The 21,674-nt window shown below is 50.7% G+C and overlaps 1 protein-coding gene across 5 annotated transcripts in view; it reads right to left on the bottom strand.

Moving 5' to 3' along the window:
- MYLK3 (myosin light chain kinase 3) overlaps positions 1–21,674 on the bottom strand; it is a 193,671-nt gene that overhangs the window by 93,831 nt on the left and 78,166 nt on the right. The window contains exon 1 of one of the 5 annotated variants that reach the window (XM_063946018.1): positions 7,140–7,844. The exons of 2 other annotated variants lie outside the window; for them this stretch is intronic. In XM_063946018.1, the coding sequence (XP_063802088.1) occupies positions 7,140–7,664 (525 nt within the window). In that variant the 5' untranslated portion in view covers positions 7,665–7,844. Of the gene's footprint in view, positions 1–7,139; positions 7,845–21,674 lie in introns of those variants that run through there. 2 more of the 5 variants (XM_063946016.1, XM_063946017.1) reach the window with 2 other exon arrangements.

Genomic DNA, 21,674 nt, shown 5'->3' with positions numbered 1-21,674 from the left:
TGAAAATGAGTGTAAATTATGGTTTTTGAGGTTAATAATACTTTGGGATCAAAATGACCCCCAAATTCTATGATTTAAGCTGTTTTTTAGTGTTTTTGGAAAAAAACACCCGAATCCAAAACACACCCGAATCCGACAAAAATAATTCGGTGAGGTTTTGCCAAAACGCGTTCGAACCCAAAACACGGCCGCGGAACCGAACCCAAAACCAAAACACAAAACCCGAAAAATTTCAGGCGCTCATCTCTAGTGAGTATACAGGTAAAGGTGTGTATAGAGGGGAAAGCAGAGGGTGAGTATATAGATAAAGGTGTGTATAGGGGGGAAAGCAGAGGGTGAGAGTACAGGTAAAGGTGTATATAGAAAAGGAAGCTAAAGGTGAGAGTACAGGTAAAGGTGTATATAGAGAAGGTAGCTAAGGCTGGGAGTACAGGTAAAGGTGTATATAGAAAAGGAAGCTAAGGCTGAGAGTTCAGGTAAAGGTGTATATAGAGAAGGAAGCTGGGGGTGAGAGTGCAGGTAAAGGTGTGTATAGAGGGGGAAGCAGAGGGTGACTATACAGGTAAAGGTGTGTATAGAGGGAAAATCAGAGGGTGAGTATTCAGGTAAAGGTGTGTATAGAGGGGAAAGGAGAGGGTGAGTATACAGGCAAAGGTGTGTATAGAGGGGGAAGCAGAGGGTGAGTATACAGCTAGGGTGTGTATAGAGGGGGAAGCAGAGGGTGAGTATACAGGTAAAGGTGTGTGTATAGAGGGAAAAGCAGAGGGTGAATATACAGGTAAAGGTGTATATAGAAGGGGAAGCAGAGGGTGAGTATACAGGTAAAGGTGTGTAACGAGTGGGAAACAGAGGGTGAGGGTATAGGTGTGTATAGAGGGGGAAGCAGAGGGTGAGTATACAGGTAAAGGTGTGTATCGAGGGGGAGACAGAGGGTGAGTATAAAGATAAAGGTGTGAATAGAGGGTGAAGCAGAGGGTGAGTATACAGGTAAAAGGTGTGTATCAAGTGGGAAACAGGGTGAGAGTACAGGTAAAGGTGTGTATAGAGGGGGAAGCAAAGGGTGAGTATACAGGTAAAGGTGTGTATAGAGGGGGAAGCAGAGGGTGAATATACAGGTAAAGGTGTGTATAGAGGGGGAAGTAGAGGGGGAGTATACAGGTAAAAGTGTGTATAGAGCGGGAAGCAGAGGGTGAGCATACAGGTAAAGGTGTGTATAGAGGGGGAAGCAGAGGGTGAGTATACAAGTAAAGGTGTGTATAGAGGGGGAAGCAGAGGGTGAGTATACAAGTAAAGGTGTGTATAGAGGGGAAAGCAGAGGGTGAGTATACAGGTAAAGGTGTGTATAGAGGGGGAAGTAGAGGGGGAGTATACAGGTAAAAGTGTGTATAGAGCGGGAAGCAGAGGGTGAGCATACAGGTAAAGGTGTGTATAGAGGGGGAAGCAGAGGGTGAGTATACAAGTAAAGGGGTGTATAGAGGGGACAGCAAAGGGTGAGGTGTGTTTAGAGCACAGGTAAAGGTGTGTATAGAGGGGGAAGCAAAGGGTGAGTATACAGGTAAAGGTGTGTATAGAGGGGGAAGCAGAGGGTGAGTATACAGGTAAAGGTGTGTATAGAGGGGGAAGTAGAGGGGGAGTATACAGGTAAAAGTGTGTATAGAGCGGGAAGCAGAGGGTGAGCATACAGGTAAAGGTGTGTATAGAGGGGGAAGCAGAGGGTGAGTATACAAGTAAAGGTGTGTATAGAGGGGGAAGCAGAGGGTGAGTATACAAGTAAAGGTGTGTATAGAGAGGAAAGCAGAGGGTGAGTATACAGGTAAAGGTGTGTATAGAGGGGGAAGTAGAGGGGGAGTATACAGGTAAAAGTGTGTATAGAGCGGGAAGCAGAGGGTGAGCATACAGGTAAAGGTGTGTATAGAGGGGGAAGCAGAGGGTGAGTATACAAGTAAAGGTGTGTATAGAGGGGACAGCAGAGGGTGAGTATACAAGTACAGGGGTGTATAGAGGGAAAATCAGAGGGTGAGTATTCAGGTAAAGGTGTGTATAGAGGGGGAAGGAGACGGTGAGTATACAAGTAAAGGTGTGTTTAGAGGGGAAAGCCTAGGGTGAGTATACAGGTAGGGTGTGTATAGAGGGGGAAGCAGAGGGTGAGTATACAGGTAAAGGTGTGTGTATAGAGGGGAAAGCAGAGGGTGAATATAAAGGTAAAGGTGTATATAGAAGGGAAAGCAGAGGGTTAGTATACAGGTAAAGGTGTGTAAAGAGTGGGAAACAGAGGGTGAGAGTACAGGTATAGGTGTGTATAGAAGGGGAAGCAGAGGGTGAGTATACAGGTAAAGGTGTGTATAGAGTGTGAAGCAGAGGATGAGTATACAGGTACAGGTGTGTATAGAGGGGGAAGCAGAGGCTGAGTATACAGGTAAAGGTGTGTATCGAGTGGGAAACAGAGGGTGAGAGTACAGGTAAAGGTGTGTATAGAGGGGGAAGCAGAGGGTGAGTATACAGGTAAAGGTGTGTATCGAGTGGGAAACAGAGGGTGAGAGTACAGGTAAAGGTGTGTATAGAGGGGGAAGCAGAGGGTGAGTATACAGGTAAAGGTGTGTATCGAGTGGGAAGCAGTGGGTGAGTATACAGGTAAAGGTGTGTATAGAGGGGGAAGCAGAGGGTGAGTATACAGGTAAAGGTGTGTATCGAGGGTGAAACAGAGGGTGAGTATACAGATAAAAGTGTGTATAAAGGGGGAAGCAGAGGGTGAGTATACAGTTAAAGGTGTGTATCGAGTGGGAAACAGAGGGTGAGTATACAGGTAAAGGTGTGTATAGAGGGGACAGCAGAGGTTGAGTATACAGGTAAAGGTGTGTATAGAGGGGGAAGCAGAGGGTGAGTATACAGGTAAAGGTGTGTATAGAGGGGGAAGCAGAGGGTGAGTATACAGGTAAAGGTGTGTATAGAGGGAGAAGCAGAGGGTGAGTATACAAGTAAAGGTGTGTACAGAAAGGAAAGCAGAGGGTGAGTATACAGGTAAAGGTGTGTATAGAGGGGACAGCAGAGGTTGAGTATACAGGTAAAGGTGTGTATAGAGGGGACAGCAGAGGTTGAGTATACAGGTAAAGGTGTGTATAGAGGGGGAGGCAGAGGGGGAGTATACAGGTAAAGGTGTGTATAGAGGGGACAGCAGAGGTTGAGTATACAGGTAAAGGTGTGTATAGAGGGGGAAGCAGAGGGTGAGTATACAAGTAGATGTGTGTACAGAGGGGAAAGCAGAGGGTGAGTATACAGGTAAAGGGGTGTATAGAGGGGAAAGCAGAGGGTGAGTATACAGGTAAAGGTCTGTATAGAGGGGACAGCAGAGGTTGAGTATACAGGTAAAGGTGTGTATAGAGGTGAAAGCAGAGGGTGAGTATACAGGTAAAGGTGTGTATAGAGGGGAAAGCAGAGGGTGCGTATACAAGTAAAGGTGTGTATAGAGTGGACAGCAGAGGTTGAGTATACAGGTAAAGGTGTGTATAGAGGGGGAAGCAGAGGGTGAGTATACAGATAAAGGTGTGTTTATAGAGGGGAAAGTAGAGGGTGAGTATACAGGTAAAGGTGTGTATAGAGGGGGAAACAGAGGGTGAGTATACAGGTAAAGGTGTGTATAGAGGGGGAAGCAGAGTGTGAGTATACAGGTAAAGGTGTGTATCGAGGGTGAAACAGAGGGTGAGTATACAGATAAAAGTGTGTATAAAGGGGGAAGCAGACGATGAGTATACAGGTAAAGGTGTGTATAAAGGGGGAAGCAGAGGGTGAGTATACAGGTAAAAGGTGTGTCGAGTGGGAAACAGAGGGTGAGTATACAGGTAAAGGTGTGTATAGAGGGGACAGCAGAGGTTGAGTATACAGGTAAAGGTGTGTATAGAGGGGGAAGCAGAGGGTGAGTATACAGGTAAAGGTGTGTATAGAGGGGGAAGCAGAGGGTGAGTATACAGGTAAAGGTGTGTATAGAGGGGGAAGCAGAGGGTGAGTATACAAGTAAAGGTGTGTACAGAAAGGAAAGCAGAGGGTGAGTTTACAGGTAAAGGGGTGTATAGAGGGGAAAGCAGAGGGTGAGTATACAGGTAAAGGTCTGTATAGAGGGGACAGCAGAGGTTGAGTATACAGGTAAAGGTGTGTATAGAGGTGAAAGCAGAGGTGAGTATACAGGTAAAGGTGTGTATAGAGGGGAAAGCAGAGGGTGCGTATACAAGTAAAGGTGTGTATAGAGTGGACAGCAGAGGTTGAGTATACAGGTAAAGGTGTGTCTAGAGGGGGAAGCAGAGGGTGAGTATACAGATAAAGGTGTGTTTATAGAGGGGAAAGCAGAGGGTGAGTATACAGGTAAAGGTGTGTATAGAGGGGGAAGCAGAGAGTGAGTATACAGGTAAAGGTGTGTATCGAGTGGGAAACAGAGGGTGAGTATACAGGTAAAGGTGTGTATAGAGGGGGAAGCAGAGTGTGAGTATACAGGTAAAGGTGTGTATCGAGGGTGAAACAGAGGGTGAGTATACAGATAAAAGTGTGTATAAAGGGGGAAGCAGAGGATGAGTATACAGGTAAAGGTGTGTATAAAGGGGGAAGCAGAGGGTGAGTATACAGGTAAAGGTGTGTATCGAGTGGGAAACAGAGGGTGAGTATACAGGTAAAGGTGTGTATAGAGGGGACAGCAGAGGTTGAGTATACAGGTAAAGGTGTGTATAGAGGGGGAAGCAGAGGGTGAGTATACAGGTAAAGGTGTGTATAGAGGGGGAAGCAGAGGGTGAGTATACAGGTAAAGGTGTGTATAGAGGGGGAAGCAGAGGGTGAGTATACAAGTAAAGGTGTGTACAGAAAGGAAAGCAGAGGGTGAGTATACAGGTAAAGGTGTGTATAGAGGGGACAGCAGAGGTTGAGTATACAGGTAAAGGTGTGTATAGAGGGGAAAGCAGAGGGTGAGTATACAGGTAAAGGTGTGTATAGAGGGGAAAGCAGAGGGTGAGTATACAAGTAAAGGTGTGTATAAAGTGGACAGCAGAGGATGAGTATACAGGTAAAGGTGTGTATAGAGGGGGAAGCGGAGGGTGAGTATACAAGTAAAGGTGTGTACAGAGGGGAAAGCAGAGGGTGAGTATACAGGTAAAGGTGTGTATAGAGGGGAAAGCAGAGGGTGAGTATACAGGTAAAGGTGTGTATAGAGGGGACACCAGAGGTTGAGTATATAGGTAAAGGTGTGTATAGCGGGGGAAACAGAGGGTGAGTATACAAGTAAAGGTGTGTACAGAGGGGAAAGCAGAGGGTGAGTATACAGGCAAAGGTGTGTATAGAGGGGAAAGCAGAGGGTGAGTATACAGGTAAGGGTGTGTACAGAGGGGACAGCAGAGGTTGAGTATACAGGTAAAGGTGTGTATAGAGGGGAAAGCAGAGGGTGAGTATACAGGTAAAGGTGTGAATAGAGGGGAAAGCAGAGGGTGAGTATACAAGTAAAGGTGTGTACAGAGTGGACAGCAGAGGTTGAGTATACAGGTAAAGGTGTGCATAGAGGGGGAAGCAGAGGGTGAGTATACAAGTAAAGGTGTGTACAGAGGGGAAAGCAGAGGGTGAGTATACAGGTAAAGGTGTGTATAGAGGGGAAAGCAGAGGGTGAGTATACAGGTAAAGTTGTGTATAGAGGGGACAGCAGAGGTTGAGTATACAGGTAAAGGTGTGTACAGAGGGGAAAGCAGAGGGTGAGTATACAGGTAAAGGTGTGTATAGAGGGGAAAGCAGAGGGTGAGTATACAGGTAAAGATGTTTATAGAGGGGGAAGCAGAGGGTAAGTATAGGTAAAGGTGTGTATAGAGGGGGAAGCAGAGGGTGAGTATACAGGTAAAAGTGTGTATAGAGGGGGAAAGCAGAGGGTGAGTATACAGGTAAAGGTGTGTATAGAGGGGGAATCAGAGGGTGAGTATACAGGTAAAGGTGTGTATAGAGGGGGAAAGCAGAGGGTGAGTATACAGGTAAAGGTGTGTATAGAGGGGGAAGCAGAGGGTGAGTATACAGGTAAAGGTGTGTATAGAGGGGAAAAGCAGAGGGTGACTGCTGTGATAGTATGTACTGAGAAAGAGGCCAGAGGTGGTAAGGGTGAAGGTACAATAAATGGTAGAAATGAGATGTAAGTGAGCATGATACATAATATATTTCATATTTGCTTTTACATCACAATATATTGTGAAACACTCAGTGACATATTTTTAAAGCTTCCCATACTTTGATAAATCATAATGTGAAATGGTTTCTTGTGACCATTCAGAAAATCATCATGTAGTGAGGAAAGTAAAGTTTCCCGCATTCCCTTCCCTTCCCCACTTTTGCCTATAGATGTGATACGCAGAGTGTGTATTGTTGTAGCAATCAATTAAAGCTAAGATATTTAAAATGGCATTTTTATACAAACTGCATTTACTATACTGGTCAGACAGGAAGATACTTCGGGCAGCATTATTTAGGGGTTAGTGACAAATATATATATATATATATATATATATATATATATATATTTCTACTTTCCTAATTATCTGGTTGGTCTTTGTCAATTTCCTTTTTTCCCCCGTATCTAATTACTAGAGTGCTAGAGCATGTGTGCTGCACAGTCACTAATATAAAGGGTTATTCACCTATAATGCATGCATATGGCATTCTAAAGAGAACCCTCGTTTCTACATGTTCACTATACAAAACAGCATTAATGAAACTCAAAAATGAACTTTTCATAAAATAGTTCTCACCTACTTTCCCCAAGGCCGCAGTGAGATATATATATATATATATATATATATATGATGTATGGAGATTATTCTATGTAACTCACCCACTACCTTCCTGTGAAGTGTTTTAAATTCTCTCATTAAGCTTAAGTGGGCCCTTGGTCCTTCCTCAATCACTGGAGTAGGTAAAGGGGCACGGGCGTTGAATATTTAATCCTTCGCCTCTTTATTTTATAATGAGATCGGTAAGGCGTGCTATAAATGACAAGGGCAGCTCTTAAGTGAATGTTCCTCAGACATTGCATTGTCTACCCACTGTACACATTAATCCCTGAAGAGATGGTCAGAATTCCTCCGTCGCCCTTCACGTGTATTAAATGCATTAACGTTACCACAGTAACCAACCTCTTCCTGCGCCTCTCTCCGCCACGGCACCGTACCCTTCAGAATGAAATCCACGATTTTCGAATTCCTCAGCGTTTTCCCCACAAACGCCACAACCTTGTCCACGGTGGAGACCACTCTTTCCAGGCTGTCCAGTTTCTCCTGCTGGATGAGGGAATCCTTGTGCAGTATCTTCAGCAAGTTCACAAATTCGTGGAAGGCTCCTGGGCCGCTGACCTGCTGGCCATCACCTCTTGGGTCGCATCCCTCTACGTCTCCGGGGTTAGGCCCGTGGAGTGCCGATAACTTGTCCATTCCTCTTTCTAGCGTGCCCATGCCATGATGGACCAAAGCCAGCTTGCCGATGACATCTTCCTGGATGTGCAACAGTTTGTCCATCTTCTCGTTGAGGACGTTGAGCTTCTTGTCCAAGCCGTTGAGCCCTCCCGGAGACTTGGTTGGAGATTTTCCAGGCCCTGCAGCATTGTCAAACTTGCTCTCGTACATTTTGGCCAAGCAAGATGTCAAGGAATCCTGTTTACTCATTGTTGTAATGGTGCGCACAAATACACTTAATCTGGCCTTGTCCTGTTTATCCCTCTCTTAACATGGCATCAATGAGGAGTATTTATGGTCATACGGGAGCCTCTCCGTGGTAATTGTAGACAGCAGGACGGGCGTTAAGTTACTTGTGTGCAAACTGCTTTAACTCGTGCTATCTGCTTGTTCATTGTGAGGCCTCCAAACAACTGACTAAACTTGGCATTGAACTTTTTTGGGGGGGTGGGGTGGGGGGGTATCTTTGACGTCACAGAGACAGTTTAAATTCTTTCCTGAGAGGCCGGTGACGGATAAGCATGTAGAGAATTGACAGGGCCAGTATCTGACATGGGTAAGGACAAAAACCATCAGCTTTTCCTAAATCCAATCTATGTCGGTCTTGAATAAAATAGAAAGCCATTAAATTGTGAATTGCAGAAAGTGCCGCAGAGACACCGAATAACGTCTTGTTACTGGAAACATCCATATTGTGAGAGGCACAATACACATTGGGAATGACAAAGGGCGACAATTTGGCTGTCACTTCTGGCTAAATATAGACCTCAATTACAAGTATATACAGGTCACATACTTTTAGCTCTGACAATAGCATTGCACTGCATCTCCCATACACATATTTAGAGAGTTCATGAAATTAGTTTGCAGCTCATTCATGTCTAACTTATATTTATTAGGGTTTTGCAGAATTTACATTAAAAGTTTGTTATTAGTATATACAGTATATTTATTTTACATCAAACCTCTAATAAGCCGGGTACACACTAGAGCGACATCGTCCCGGCCTTTGTTTGATCGCTAGGCGAACACAGGCCGATTGACAGGAAGTGGGCGTTTCTGGGTGGTAACTGGCCGTTTTCTGGGAGTGTCAGGAAAAACATAGGCGTACCCAAGCGTTTTCAGGGAGGGTGTGTGACGTCAGCTCCGGCCCAATCAGTCTGATTCTGTAGGAGTAAGTCCCGGGCTACGCACAGACTGGGAAAACCAATCGATGGTGAGTGAGTTGCGAACGGATTTGCAGCTGCCCGGCATTTGCACAGCTTTTCGCACGCCATACGCAGACTTGCGCAGTTTTTCACTCTGTCTGGGCGGCGATGATCTGATCGCAAACCTCTGCAAAGGAGGAGCGATCAGCTCTGAATTAGGCCCATTATTCTGGATACGATATGCCGGCCCATCAGCCGCCATATTGTCAGGGTACGCATCACTCTAGTGTGTACCCAACCTTAGGCTTTACTAGGCATATCTATAATATATAGTGACAGTGATAAAAGTCCTGTAAATGACATAGATACACAATGATTGCTGAGACATCGTGACTTATTCATCAAAAACTATTATATAAAATATAATACTAACAACCTTCTCCCCTCCCCCTTTTATTATTGGTAAGGGCATCATAAATCATCTTCACTGGTGCTGGCGTCTTAGGGGGTCATTCCGAGTTGATCGCTAGCTGCCGTTGTTCCCAGTGCAGCGATCAGGCTAAAAATCTGCATTTCTGCGCATGCGTATGCACCGCAATGCGCACGTGCGACGTACGGGTACAAAGGCATTTGTTGTTTTGCACAGGTTCTAGTGAAGTTTTCTTTACCCCTGTCCTCTCCAAGGCTTAGTACATAGGGGCTAATTCAGACCTGATCTGTGCTGTGCGTTTTCTGCGATCGCCTCTGCCTGGGTGGGAGAAGGGGGGGTGTAGGGGGTGTGGTCCGGGCAACACAGGCGTGCCCGGACAGTTGGGGGGCGGGCCGTGGCAGAAGTGTGACATCACACACAGCCGCTGCGACACGCAGGTAGGGAGCTACTCCTCCAGTACAAAAGCAGCGCCGCTGTGCAATGCTTTTGTACTTGTGTGAGGGGGGGGGGGGGGGGTGCGGGCCTGACATGCGGGGCGGGCTAGCCCTGTGCTGGGCGTCCCCCCGCCTGTCAGGGAAGCTGATCGTAGATGTGCCTAAATTTAGCACAGCTACAATCAGGTCTGAATCCCCCCCATAGATCCCTTAGTTCCGTTGGCCATTCTAAGTAACTATAGAGTTAGGGTGGGTACACACTGGCACTACTGTCAGGATGATTTGCCGTATTGGCATGACAAATCGTCTACATCATGCAGCTTGTAACCGCGATTTCACGCTCCAGCTTAACGCATATTACATCTGCATGGCAAACCGACATGGGTGCTACCTGGCTGCGACCCGCGTCAGCCCCCTTTTAGACCAGAGTCACCAGCCCGGTGACGCAATGGGGGCGGCGCTTGGAGGTCACATGATCTCCAAGCGCCCCCCGCTCATACACTGTAAACGGGAAGCCGGGTCGCACGATCCGGCTTCCATTTACACTGAACAGTTTAAACAGTGTTCAACCCCCGCAAACTTCCCAAATTGGAATACTGGGTCACTCAACCTGGATTATTCCAACTCTGCCCTTTTACACCGAGCAGAAACATGGGTTATGCGCGTTCATGTGCAATAACCCGTGTTATGGGGGTCATTCCGAGATAATCGTAGCTACGATCATTCTCACTGACATGCGGGGGGACGCCCAGCACAGGGCTATCCCGCTCTGCCTGGCAGTGGTGCGCCCCCCCCCCATCCCCGCAGAAGTGCAAAGGCATCGCACAGCGGCGATGCCTTTGCACTTCAAGAGTAGCTCCCGACCAGCGCAGCTTTAGCGTGCTGGCCGGGAGCTACTCATCGCTCCCCAAGCCGCAGCGGCTGCGTGTGACGTCACACAGCAACTGTGGCCCGCCCCCCATTCAGGCCAGCCACCCCTGCGTTGGCCGGACCGCGGCCACAAAACGGCGGCCAAACACCACCGTCCCGCCCCCTCCCGCCCCCTCCCGCCTCTGCCTGTCAATCAACTGCAGCGTGCGATTGGGTCAGATTGACCCCCTATATGCTGGCGGTGTAAAAGTGGCATAAGTGCATCTTGTGGCCGTGTTGCCTGGGAAAAAGAGACGTGCTTAGCAACAAGACACGCACGCGCATGACATCAAACAGCAAGTTAAGGCCCCCCCCAAAAAAATCTGCAACTTGCAGCTACGTTCCAACTCTGATTAAGGCCCAACATCGCAACTGTCACTGTGTGTATGAAATAGGGACACCACTGTACATACAGATATATATATATATAGCTAGCCACGGAACTGTCTGTAACCTTGAGAAGAACAGGATGCTCACTCACCACTGAGACGTGTCTAATTACCATCACTGCTTGAACAAAAGAAAAAAACAAAATACATTTGTACTGCTAAGTGCCCTGTGAGGTCTAAATATATTGTGCTGGGTAAGGAGACACCGTGGAATTACGGCTTGCACGTACAGCGCTTGTACATATTCATTTATATTTTACAGAGTCATGGAAAATTGGTCCGGTTGCTTTTAAGGGATGCGTTCGGCCTCCCGGAAGGTCTGGATGCCGGCAGTCATGTGACTGACACAAGAATCACTCGGGAGACCGGCGCTGAAACACCGACCGCCAGAATGCCGAAGGTGAGTATCCGGGTCAAGGTAGGGGGCAGGAGAGGGATAAAATACTTACCGCTGTCCGGTGTCAGGAGCCTCATTTTTGGGATGCCGCAGTGGGTCATGTGACCGCCAACATCCCCGACTGCCGGTATTTCATACTGAACCCGTTTTTATACTGTCAACCAAAACTTTAATATGAATTAACATATAAACATGGCTGAAAAACATTATTTATAACTATTAAGCACCAGTAATGTCACACATAGAAAGGCCTTGCACATATGTTTAAAGTGATCTTTACCATAAATAAGGAGTCTATTTACTAAGCCTTGGAGAGTGATAAAGTGGAGAAAGATAAAGTACCAGCCAATCATCTCCTAACTGTCATGTCACAGGCTGTGTTTGAAAAATGGCAATTAGGAGCTGATTGGCTGGTACTTTATCTCCGTCCACGGCTTAGTAAATAGACCCCTAAGTATTTTCCCTTGTATTTGTGTAATGTAAATAGCCGGGGGCAGGATGGACTATGGAGCAGGGCGGTGGACAGAGAAGGTGGGGCAGGATGGACAGAGAAGGTGGGGCAGGATGGACAGAGAAGGTGGGGCAGGATGGACAGAGAAGGTGGGGCAGGATGGACTGTGAAGCAGGGAGGTGGACAGAGAAAGTGGGGCAGGACGGACTATGGAGCAGGGCGGTGGACAGAGAAGGTGGGGCAGGACGGACTATGGAGCAGGGCGGTGGACAGATAAGGTGGGGCAGGACGGACTATGGAGCAGGGCGGTGGACAGAGAAGGTGGGGCAGGATGGACAGAGAAGGTGGGGCAGGATGGACTGTGAAGCAGGGAGGTGGACAGAGAAAGTGGGGCAGGACGGACTATGGAGCAGGGCGGTGGACAGAGAAGGTGGGGCAGGACGGACTATGGAGCAGGGCAGTGGACAGATAAGGTGGGGCAGGACGGACTATGGAGCAGGGCGGTGGACAGAGAAGGTGGGGCAGGACGGACTATGGAGCAGGGCGGTGGACAGATAAGGTGGGGCAGGGTGGACTATGGAGCAGGGCGGTGGACAGATAAGGTGGGGCAGGGTGGACTATGGAGCAGGGCGGTGGACAGGTGGACAGAGAAGTTGGGGCAGGATGGAATATGGAGCGGGGCAGTGTGCAGAGAAGGTGGGGCAGGATGGACTATGGAGCAGGGTGGTGAACAGAGAAGGTGGGGTAGGACGGACTATGGAGCAGGGCGGTGGACAGAGAAGGTTGGGCAGGATGGACTGTGAAGCAGGGAGGTGGACAGAGAAGGTGGGGCAGGATGGACTATGGAGCAGGGTGGTGGACAGAGAAGTTGGGGCAGGATGGACTATGGAGCAGGGTGGTGGACAGAGAAGTTGGGGCAGGATAGACTATGGAGCAGGGCAGTGGAGAGAGAAGGTGGGGCAGGACGGACTATGGAGCAGAGCGGTGGACAGAGAAGGTGGGGCAGGACGGACTATGGAGCAGGGCGGTGGACAGATAAGGTGGGGCAGGATGGACTGTGAAGCAGGGAGGTGGACAGAGAAGGTGGGGCAGGATGGACTATGGAGCAGGGTGGTGGACAGAGAAGTTGGGGCAGGATAGACTATGGAGCAGGGCAGTGGAGAGAGAAGGTGGGGCAGGACGGACTATGGAGCAGAGCGGTGGACAGAGAAGGTGGGGCAGGACGGACTATGGAGCAGGGCGGTGGACAGAAAAGGTGGGGCAGGATGGACTGTGAAGCAGGGAGGTGGACAGAGAAGGTGGGGCAGGATGGACTATGGAGCAGGGTGGTGGACAGAGAAGTTGGGGCAGGATAGACTATGGAGCAGGGCAGTGGAGAGAGAAGGTGGGGCAGGACGGACTATGGAGCAGAGCGGTGGACAGAGAAGGTGGGGCAGGACGGACTATGGAGCAGGGCGGTGGACAGATAAGGTGGGGCAGGATGGACTATGGAGCAGGGCGGTGGACAGGTGGACAGAGAAGGTGGGGCAGGATGGACTATGGAGCAGGGCAGTGGACAGAGAAGGTGGGGCAGGATGGACTATGGAGCAGGGTGGTGAACAGAGAAGGTGGGGCAGGACAGACTATGGAGCAGGGCGGTCAACAGAGAAGGTGCGGCAGGGTGGACTATGGAGCAGGGCGGTGGACAGAGAAGGTGGGGCAGGATGGACTATGGAGCAGGGTGGTGAACAGAGAAGGTGGGTCACGATGGACTATGGAGCAGGGCGGTGGACAGAGAAGGTGGGGCAGGACGGACTATGGAACTGGGTGGTGGACAGAGAAGGTGGGGCAGGACGGACTATGGAACAGGGCGGTGGACAAAGAAGGTGGGGCAGGATGGACTATGGAGCAGGGCGGTGGACAAAGAAGGTGGGGCAGGATGGACTATGGAGCAGGGTGGTGAACAGAGAAGGTGGGGCAGGATGGACTATGGAGCAGGACGGTGGACAGAAAAGGTGGGGCAGGACGGACTATGGAGCAGAGCGGTGGACAGAGAAGATGGGGCAGGACGGACTATGGAGCAGGGCGGTGGACAGAGAAGGTGGGGCAGGACGGACTATGGAGCAGGGCGGTGGACAGAGAAGGTGGGGCAGGACGGACTATGGAGCAGGGCGGTGGACAGAGAAGGTGGGGCAGGACGGACTATGGAGCAGGGCGGTGGACAGAGAAGATGGGGCAGGACGGACCAGGTAGCAGAGCAGTGTGGGTATGGGGCTGGGCCAGGTCGGGAGGTGGGTGCACTGTAGGGACATTATAATTGCTGGGTCCCTTTACTAATTAGGAAATAATATAATTTAATAATACTGTTATGATCTATATCCTAAAGTCTGGAGTCCTATAATTAGTCACATTGGTTTCCAGGAAACCACTGTGTTATGTAAGCAAAGGGGTTATGTACTTTGATGAAGGAAGGAAACAAACATACTTCAGACTCCTTTTTATTGACCCACATTCAAGTTAGAATCCTTACGGGAAACAACGGGTCATTAAGGCAATTCTCTGCATAATACATGTTTGAGAAGGCTGCTGTATATGAGAATGATTAGTCTTTACAATGGCTCTATCTAATGTAATCATGAGGTGTAGTATGGTATGCCGGCTGTCGGGGTCCCGGCGTACAGCATACCAGCGCCAGAATCCCGACCGCCGGCATACTGATAGCGTGGTGAGTGCAAATGAGCCCCTTGCGGGCTGGCTGCGCTCGCCACACTGCGGGCACGGTGGCCCACTACGCGTGCCACGCTATCTCCTCGTGGACCCCCAAGAGAGAGAAAAGGTGTCGGTATGCCGGGTGTTGGGATTACGGCGCCGGTATACTGTGCGCCGGGACCCTGACAGCCGGCAAACTGAAGACCACCCTAATCATGTGCCCTATGTGTAGCCACGGAATATCATATCATGTTCAGAGGAATTAATGACGTCTCTGCTGTGTCCCGCTACAGAGTTATGATATATTGTTAGCACCCATTGTTAGAACTGTAGTTGGACAAAAGAGCAATAAAACCCCTGCCCCTGATTCACATTACACCGCACGTAGTGCCCCTGATTCACATTACACTGCACGTAGTTCCCCTGATTCACATTACACCGCACATAGTGCCCCTGATTTACATTACACCGCATGTAGTGCCCCTGATTCATATTACAACACATAGTAGTGCCCCTGATTCACATTACACCGCACCAGTGGCGGATTTGGGGGGGGGCACCAAGGCATGTGCCCCCCCCACCGTCATTTTTAGTAGATTTTTGCCTCTTTTTTTTTATGCGTGCGGCGCGTGCACCCACCCGACATGAGGCTGCTGCTGCAGGTTCAGGATTGGCTCCCTGGAGAAACATGACATGCAGTCAGTCAGTGCATGTCACGTTTCTGTTAGAGGAGCCGAGTTGGAGGAGGAAGGTCCCAGCTTCAGCCCGCCGCTGCTGAGGGACAACACCGGCACCACAAAACACCAGTGTGACAGCAGCCAGCAGCCCACCCGTTACCCTGCCGCACACAGCAACGCAACTACGGTCCGGGACAGCGGCCGCCGTCGCCGCCAACAAGGGACAGCGCACCCGCCAGCAGCCAGGTCTCCAGCTCCTCCCTTCATCTGACTCAAGACTGTGATGGCGGCCAGCATCCTGCTCATCACTGCCTGCACCCAGATCTCCATAATTGACCTCAGGTAAAGGTCCGCTCCCCGTCCTACCTCTGGTACCTTCCATCCACTCATCTGAAGGCCGGTACCAGTGAACAGTTCCCATGGCAGGGGGCAATCAACAGTGTAGTGTGGGGGTACAGAGGTGGTATATCAGTGTGTAGGGGTAATTCTCTGTGTGCCCCCCACCAGCCCACTGTGCTCATTTATGTAATTGCCCCCCACCTAGAACCTACCAGCCAGTTCAGTCACCAGGATCCCCCTGCCCCCTTCCCATCTTGCCTAGCATCCCCCACCATCTCACTGACACCCCTACCATCCCAATGTCTCCCACCCTACCAACTCTGGGTATTCCCTTCCTTATTAAGCCCAGTGTACCCCCTTCTCCAACATAGTGCCACCCCTTCCCACCATGTCACTGCCTCTTTCATCCATTGCCTCTCCCTGTCACCCTCTTCCTGTCACCCACCACCTCTCCCTGTCACCCTCTCCGTCTCCCACTGCCATCACCTTCTCCCACTCATCATCCACTTCCTCTCCCTGTCACCCTCTCCTTTCACACACTGCCTTTCCCCTGCATTACTGTCTCGACATCCGCCTCTCTCTCCTGTTACCCTCTTCCTTTCCAAAGAATCACCCTCTCTCCGTAACACTCTGCCTCTCCCTATCACCCTCTGCCTCTTCTTGTCACCTTCTCCATGTCACCCACTGTATCTCTCTGTTAACCATTCCTGTCACCCACTTGCTCATGGATGGGTGGCCTTTAGTTTGCCGGCTGTCGGGATCCCGGCGCACAGTATACCGGCGCCGGAATCCCGACAGCCGGCATACCGACACGTTTTCTCCCTCTTGGGGTTCCACGACCCCCCTGGAGGGAGAATAAATAGTGTGGCGCGTGTAGCGCACCACCGTGCCCGCAGTGTGGCAAGCACAGTGAGCTCGCAAGGGGCTCATTTGCGCTCGCCACACTGTCGGTATGCCGGTGGTCGGGCGCCTGGCGCCGGTATGTTGGTCGTCGGGAGCCCGGCCGCCGGCATACCTTACTATACCCAACATTATTATTGTGGGTCCACACCCACTTTCCCAGGAGCGTGCTTACCTTTGGCGCACTAAGTACCCCCCAAGTCATGGTGCCCTCCCTGTCATTTTTTCCTGGATCGGCCCCTGCACCGCACATAGTGCCCCTGATTCATATTACAACACATAGTAATAACCCTGATTTACATGACACCGCACGTAGTGCCCCTGATTCATATTACAACACATAATAATAACCCTGATTCACATGACACCGCACGTAGTGCCCCTGATTCATATTACAACACATAGTAATAACCCTGATTTACATTACACCACACGTAGTGCCCCTGATTCATATTACAACACATAGTAATAACCCTGATTTACATTACACCGCACGTAGTGCCCCTGATTCATATTACAACACATAGTAATAACCCTGATTTACATGACACCGCACGTAGTGCCCCTGATTCATATTACAACACATAGTAATAACCCTGATTCACATGACACCGCACGTAGTGCCCCTGATTCATATTACAACACATAGTAATAACCCTGATTCACATGACACCGCACGTAGTGCCCCTGATTCATATTACAACACATAGTAATAACCCTGATTTATATTACACCGCACGTAGTGCCCCTGATTCATATTACAACACATAGTAATAACCCTGATTCACATGACACCGCACGTAGTGCCCCTGATTCATATTACAACACATACTAATGCCCCTGATTCACATGACACCGCACGTAGTGCCCCTGATTCATATTACAACACATAGTAATAACCCTGATTCACATGACACCGCACGTAGTGCCCCTGATTCATATTACAACACATAGTAATAACCCTGATTCACATGACACCGCACGTAGTGCCCCTGATTCATATTACAACACATAGTAATAACCCTGATTCACATGACACCGCACGTAGTGCCCCTGATTCATATTACAACACACAGTAATGCCCCATAGGTCGCAAAGTTCATCTACGATGGCAGCCTGAGTAAACTTAAGCTTTGCAGTTGTGGTGCGGCTTCTAGGGCCAAGGAAACTGTGTCTCGCAATGCAGTGCTTGGCTTCGCCACTCCCGGAAAATGGGGGGAGACATGCCCATGTTTTCAGAACACCGGCCGCCCCTGCCCCTCCCTTCGAACACCTCTGCCTGTCAATCAGGCAGAGTCGTTTGCATACCTGCGCTGCATTTCCTCACTATGGAGGAAATGCAGTAAGAATCACATCAGAGATCCTTACTGAATCCCTCCCCTAGTCTGCACTGTTAGGAGTCTATTTATTCGACGGGATCAGTACGTAATCCCGCTGGACGGGATCCCGGCGGTGGAAATACCGACGCCGGAATCCCGACCACACAATCCCGACAGGGGTGGCGAGCGGAACGCAGCCCCTTGCGGGCTCGCTTCGCTCGCCACGCTGCGGGCACGGTGCCTCGCTACGCTCGCCACACTATTATATTCTCCCTTTATGGGTGTCGTGGACACCCACGGAGGGAGAATATGTCGGGATTGTGGCGGTCGGGATTCCAGCGTCGGTATTTCGACCGCCGGTAATCCCGTCCAGCGGGATGTTGACCGCATCCCTATTCGACAGTGACAACCCCCTATTCCCGGCATTTCTGCTTGAAGTTGTCACCTTTTTTTGCAGTTTGGGGAAAAAAACATAACGCCATCTCAGAATGACATTATGTATACTTAGATGTCTCGTTGTCGTCCAGACTTTCCTTGCACAGTACTGCTGCGCAGGTAGAACTTCACATCTGTAGCACATGCAGTATAGAGAAAGCTAGAAAACATACAGTGCATATGCAGCCTTATCGGCGGGTTTGGTGCGATATCCCGGCACTCAGCAGGCAGACTGGTCAGAATCTCAGTAGCGGAATCCCAACATTCAAAAGTATTGAGGTAAGTATTGTAACCCAAACACATCCCTCCTGCAGGCTAACCCTAATGCGACGCTCCACAGGCTAACCCTAACCCACCCCTCTGCAGGCTAACTCTAACTCTCCCCCCCCCCTCCCGCAAGCTTGCCCTAACCCACCTCTCCCACAGCCTAACCCTTACCATCTCATCCCACAGGCTAACCCTAACCCTCCCCACCCGCAGCTTAACCCTAATCCACCCCTCCAGCAGCCTAACCCTAATCCACCCCTCCCGCATCCTAACCCTAACCCACCTCTCCTACAGGCTAACCCTAACCCACCTCTCCCACAGGCTAACCCTAACCCACCTCTCCCACAGGCTAACCCTAACCCACCCCTCTGCAGGCTAACTCTAACTCCCCCCCCCCTCCCGCAGGCTAACCCTAACCCACCTCTCCCACAGGCTAACCCTAACACTCCCTCCCCCTTGCAGGTTAACTATAACCCACCTCTCCAACAGCCTACCCTAAAGCACCCCTCCCGCAGGCTATTCCTAACCCACCCCTCTGCAGGATAACCCTAACCGTCCCCTCCCGCAGCCTAAACCTAACCATCCCATCCCGCAGGCTAACCCTCCCCTCCCGCAGCCTAACCCTAATCCATCCCTCCAGCAGCCTAACCCACCCCTCCCGCAGTCTAACCCTAACCCTCCCCTCCCGCAGCCTTACCCTAATCCACCCCTCCCGCAGCCTAACCCTAATCCATCCCTCCAGTAGCCTAACCCTAATCCTCCCCTCCCGCAGTCTAACCCTAACCTCCCCTCCCACAGCCTAACCCTAATCCACCCCTTCCGCAGCCTAACCCTCCCCTACCGCAGCCTAACCCTAATCCACCCCTGCTGCCTAACCCTAATCCACCTCTCCCACAGCCTAACCCTAATCCACCCCTCCCGCAGCCTAACCCTAACCCTCCCCTACCGCAGCTTAACCCTAATCCACTCCCCCCTCCCCCCCCCCCCCGCGGGGCCTAACCCTAATCCACCCCTCCCGCAGCCTAACCCTAATCCACCACCCCTCCCGCAGTTTAACGCTAATCCACCCCCCACCCCCCCGCAGCCCAGCCCTAACCCACCCCTCTTCAGGCTAACCCTAACATACCCCTCCCGCAGCCTAACCCTAATCCACCCCTCCAGCACCCTAACCCTAATCCACCCCTCCCACAGCCTAACCTAATCCACCCCTCTACAGGCTAACCCTAACCCACCCCTCCTGCAGACTAACCCTAACCCACCCCTCCCGCAGCCTAACCCTTACCATCCCATCCCGCAGTTTAACCCTAATCCACCCCTCCTGCAGCCTAACCCTAACCCACCCTCCCGCAGCCTAACCCTTACCATCTCATCCCACAGGCTAACCCTAACCCTCCCCACCCTAACCCTAATCCACCCCTCCCGCATCCTAACCCTAACCTACCTCTCCCGCAGCCTAACCATAATACACCCCTCCTGCAGCCTAACCCTAATCCACCCCTCCCACAGCCTAACCTAATCCACCCCTCTACAGGCTACCCTAACCCACCCCTCCTGCAGACTAACCCTAACCCACCCCTCCCGCAGCCTAACCCTTACCATCCCATCCCGCAGTTTAACCCTAATCCACCCCTCCTGCAGCCTAACCCTAACCCACCCTCCCGCAGCCTAACCCTTACCATCTCATCCCACAGGCTAACCCTAACCCTCCCCACCCTAACCCTAATCCACCCCTCCCGCATCCTAACCCTAACCTACCTCTCCCGCAGCCTAACCATAATACACCCCCTCCTGCAGCCTAACCCTAATCCACCCCTCCCACAGCCTAACCTAATCCACCCCTCTACAGGCTAACCCTAACCCACCCCTCCTGCAGACTAACCCTAACCCACCCCTCCCGCAGCCTAACCCTTACCATCCCATCCCGCAGTTTAACCCTAATCCACCCCTCCTGCAGCCTAACCCTAACCCACCCTCCCGCAGCCTAACCCTTACCATCTCATCCCACAGGCTAACCCTAACCCTCCCCACCCTAACCCTAATCCACCCCTCCCGCATCCTAACCCTAACCTACCTCTCCCGCAGCCTAACCATAATACACCCCTCCTGCAGCCTAACCCTAATCCACCCCCACCGCAACCTAACCATAACCCACCCCTCTGCAGGCTAATCCTAGAGTCTACTCTCGCAGCCTAACCCTAAAAATCTCATCCCGCAGCCTAACCCTAAACCACCCCACCCGCAGCCTAACCCTAACCATCTCCTCCCGCAGGCTAACCCTAACCCACCTCTCCCGCAGGCTAACCCTAACCCACCCCTCTGCAGGCTAAACCTAACCTACCCCTCTCGCAGCCTAACCCTAATCCACCCTTCCTGCAGCCTAACCCTAATCCACCCTTCCTGCAGCCTAACCCTAATCCACCCCCACCGTAGTTTAACCCTAACTCACCCCTCTGCAGGCTAGCCCTAACTGTCCCCTCCCGCAACTAACCCTAGCCGTCTACTCTCGCAGCCTAACCCTAACATCTCATGCCACAGCCTAACCCTAATCCACCCCTCCTGCAGCCTAACCCTAATCCACCCCTCCTGCAGCCTAACCCTAATCCACCCCTCCTGCAGCCTAACCCTAATCCACCCCTCCTGCAGCCTAACCCTAATCCACCCCGCCTGCAGCCTAACCCTAATTCACCCCCACCGCAGTCTAACCCTAACCCACCCCTCTGCAGGCTAATCCTAACTTTCCCCTCCCACAGACTAACCCTAGCCGTCCCATCCCGCAGCCTAACCCTAATCCACCCCTCCCACAGCTGAAGCCTGACCATCCCCTCCCGAAGCTTAACCCTAACCCACCTCTTCAGCTAAAACAAATGATCTGAAGCGAAGGTTTAGGTGTGTGTGTGTGGGGTGGGGAGGGGGTGGGGGGGCTGAGGCCTGTACAGCAATCACATCCAGTTTGGCAGCTGTCTAGTGAATACATGAATATATTCCTAGTTATTGGGTAACCCTGTACTCAGAAACATATGGCTGCCACCTACAGATCCTGGCAGTGAAGCAGCTACGGAGAAGCCAAACCAAAAACAGCTCAATAAACACAAACAACTTGTCTGTAATAAAATTATTATAATTGTTTCTTGTTTTTGTGTGTGGAGGGGGGGGGGGGGGGGGGGGTATTAATTTAACCGCTGCACTGACATTACTTTCAGATTTTATTTTTTATTTAATAACATTTTTAATGGATTTTTACATTATAAGTAAACATTTTGTTTAGAATAAATATACCGTAGGGGTGTCATGTACCCCCCCCCCCCCCTCCCCCATGCGTCCAGTGTAAAATCACTTTCCACCCCCAGTGGAAATTCCTCACTCTGCGACTAATTCACTAATCCACAATCACAATTAATTTGCTGCGTGTGCGCCCTGCGGCTCAGTGGGGGTATTGG

This window comes from Pseudophryne corroboree, chromosome 11 (assembly GCF_028390025.1).
Source record: "Pseudophryne corroboree isolate aPseCor3 chromosome 11, aPseCor3.hap2, whole genome shotgun sequence".
Lineage (NCBI taxonomy): Eukaryota > Metazoa > Chordata > Amphibia > Anura > Myobatrachidae > Pseudophryne > Pseudophryne corroboree.
Note: the sequence above shows the minus strand (reverse complement) of the source record. Positions and strands in the feature narration are given on the sequence as shown.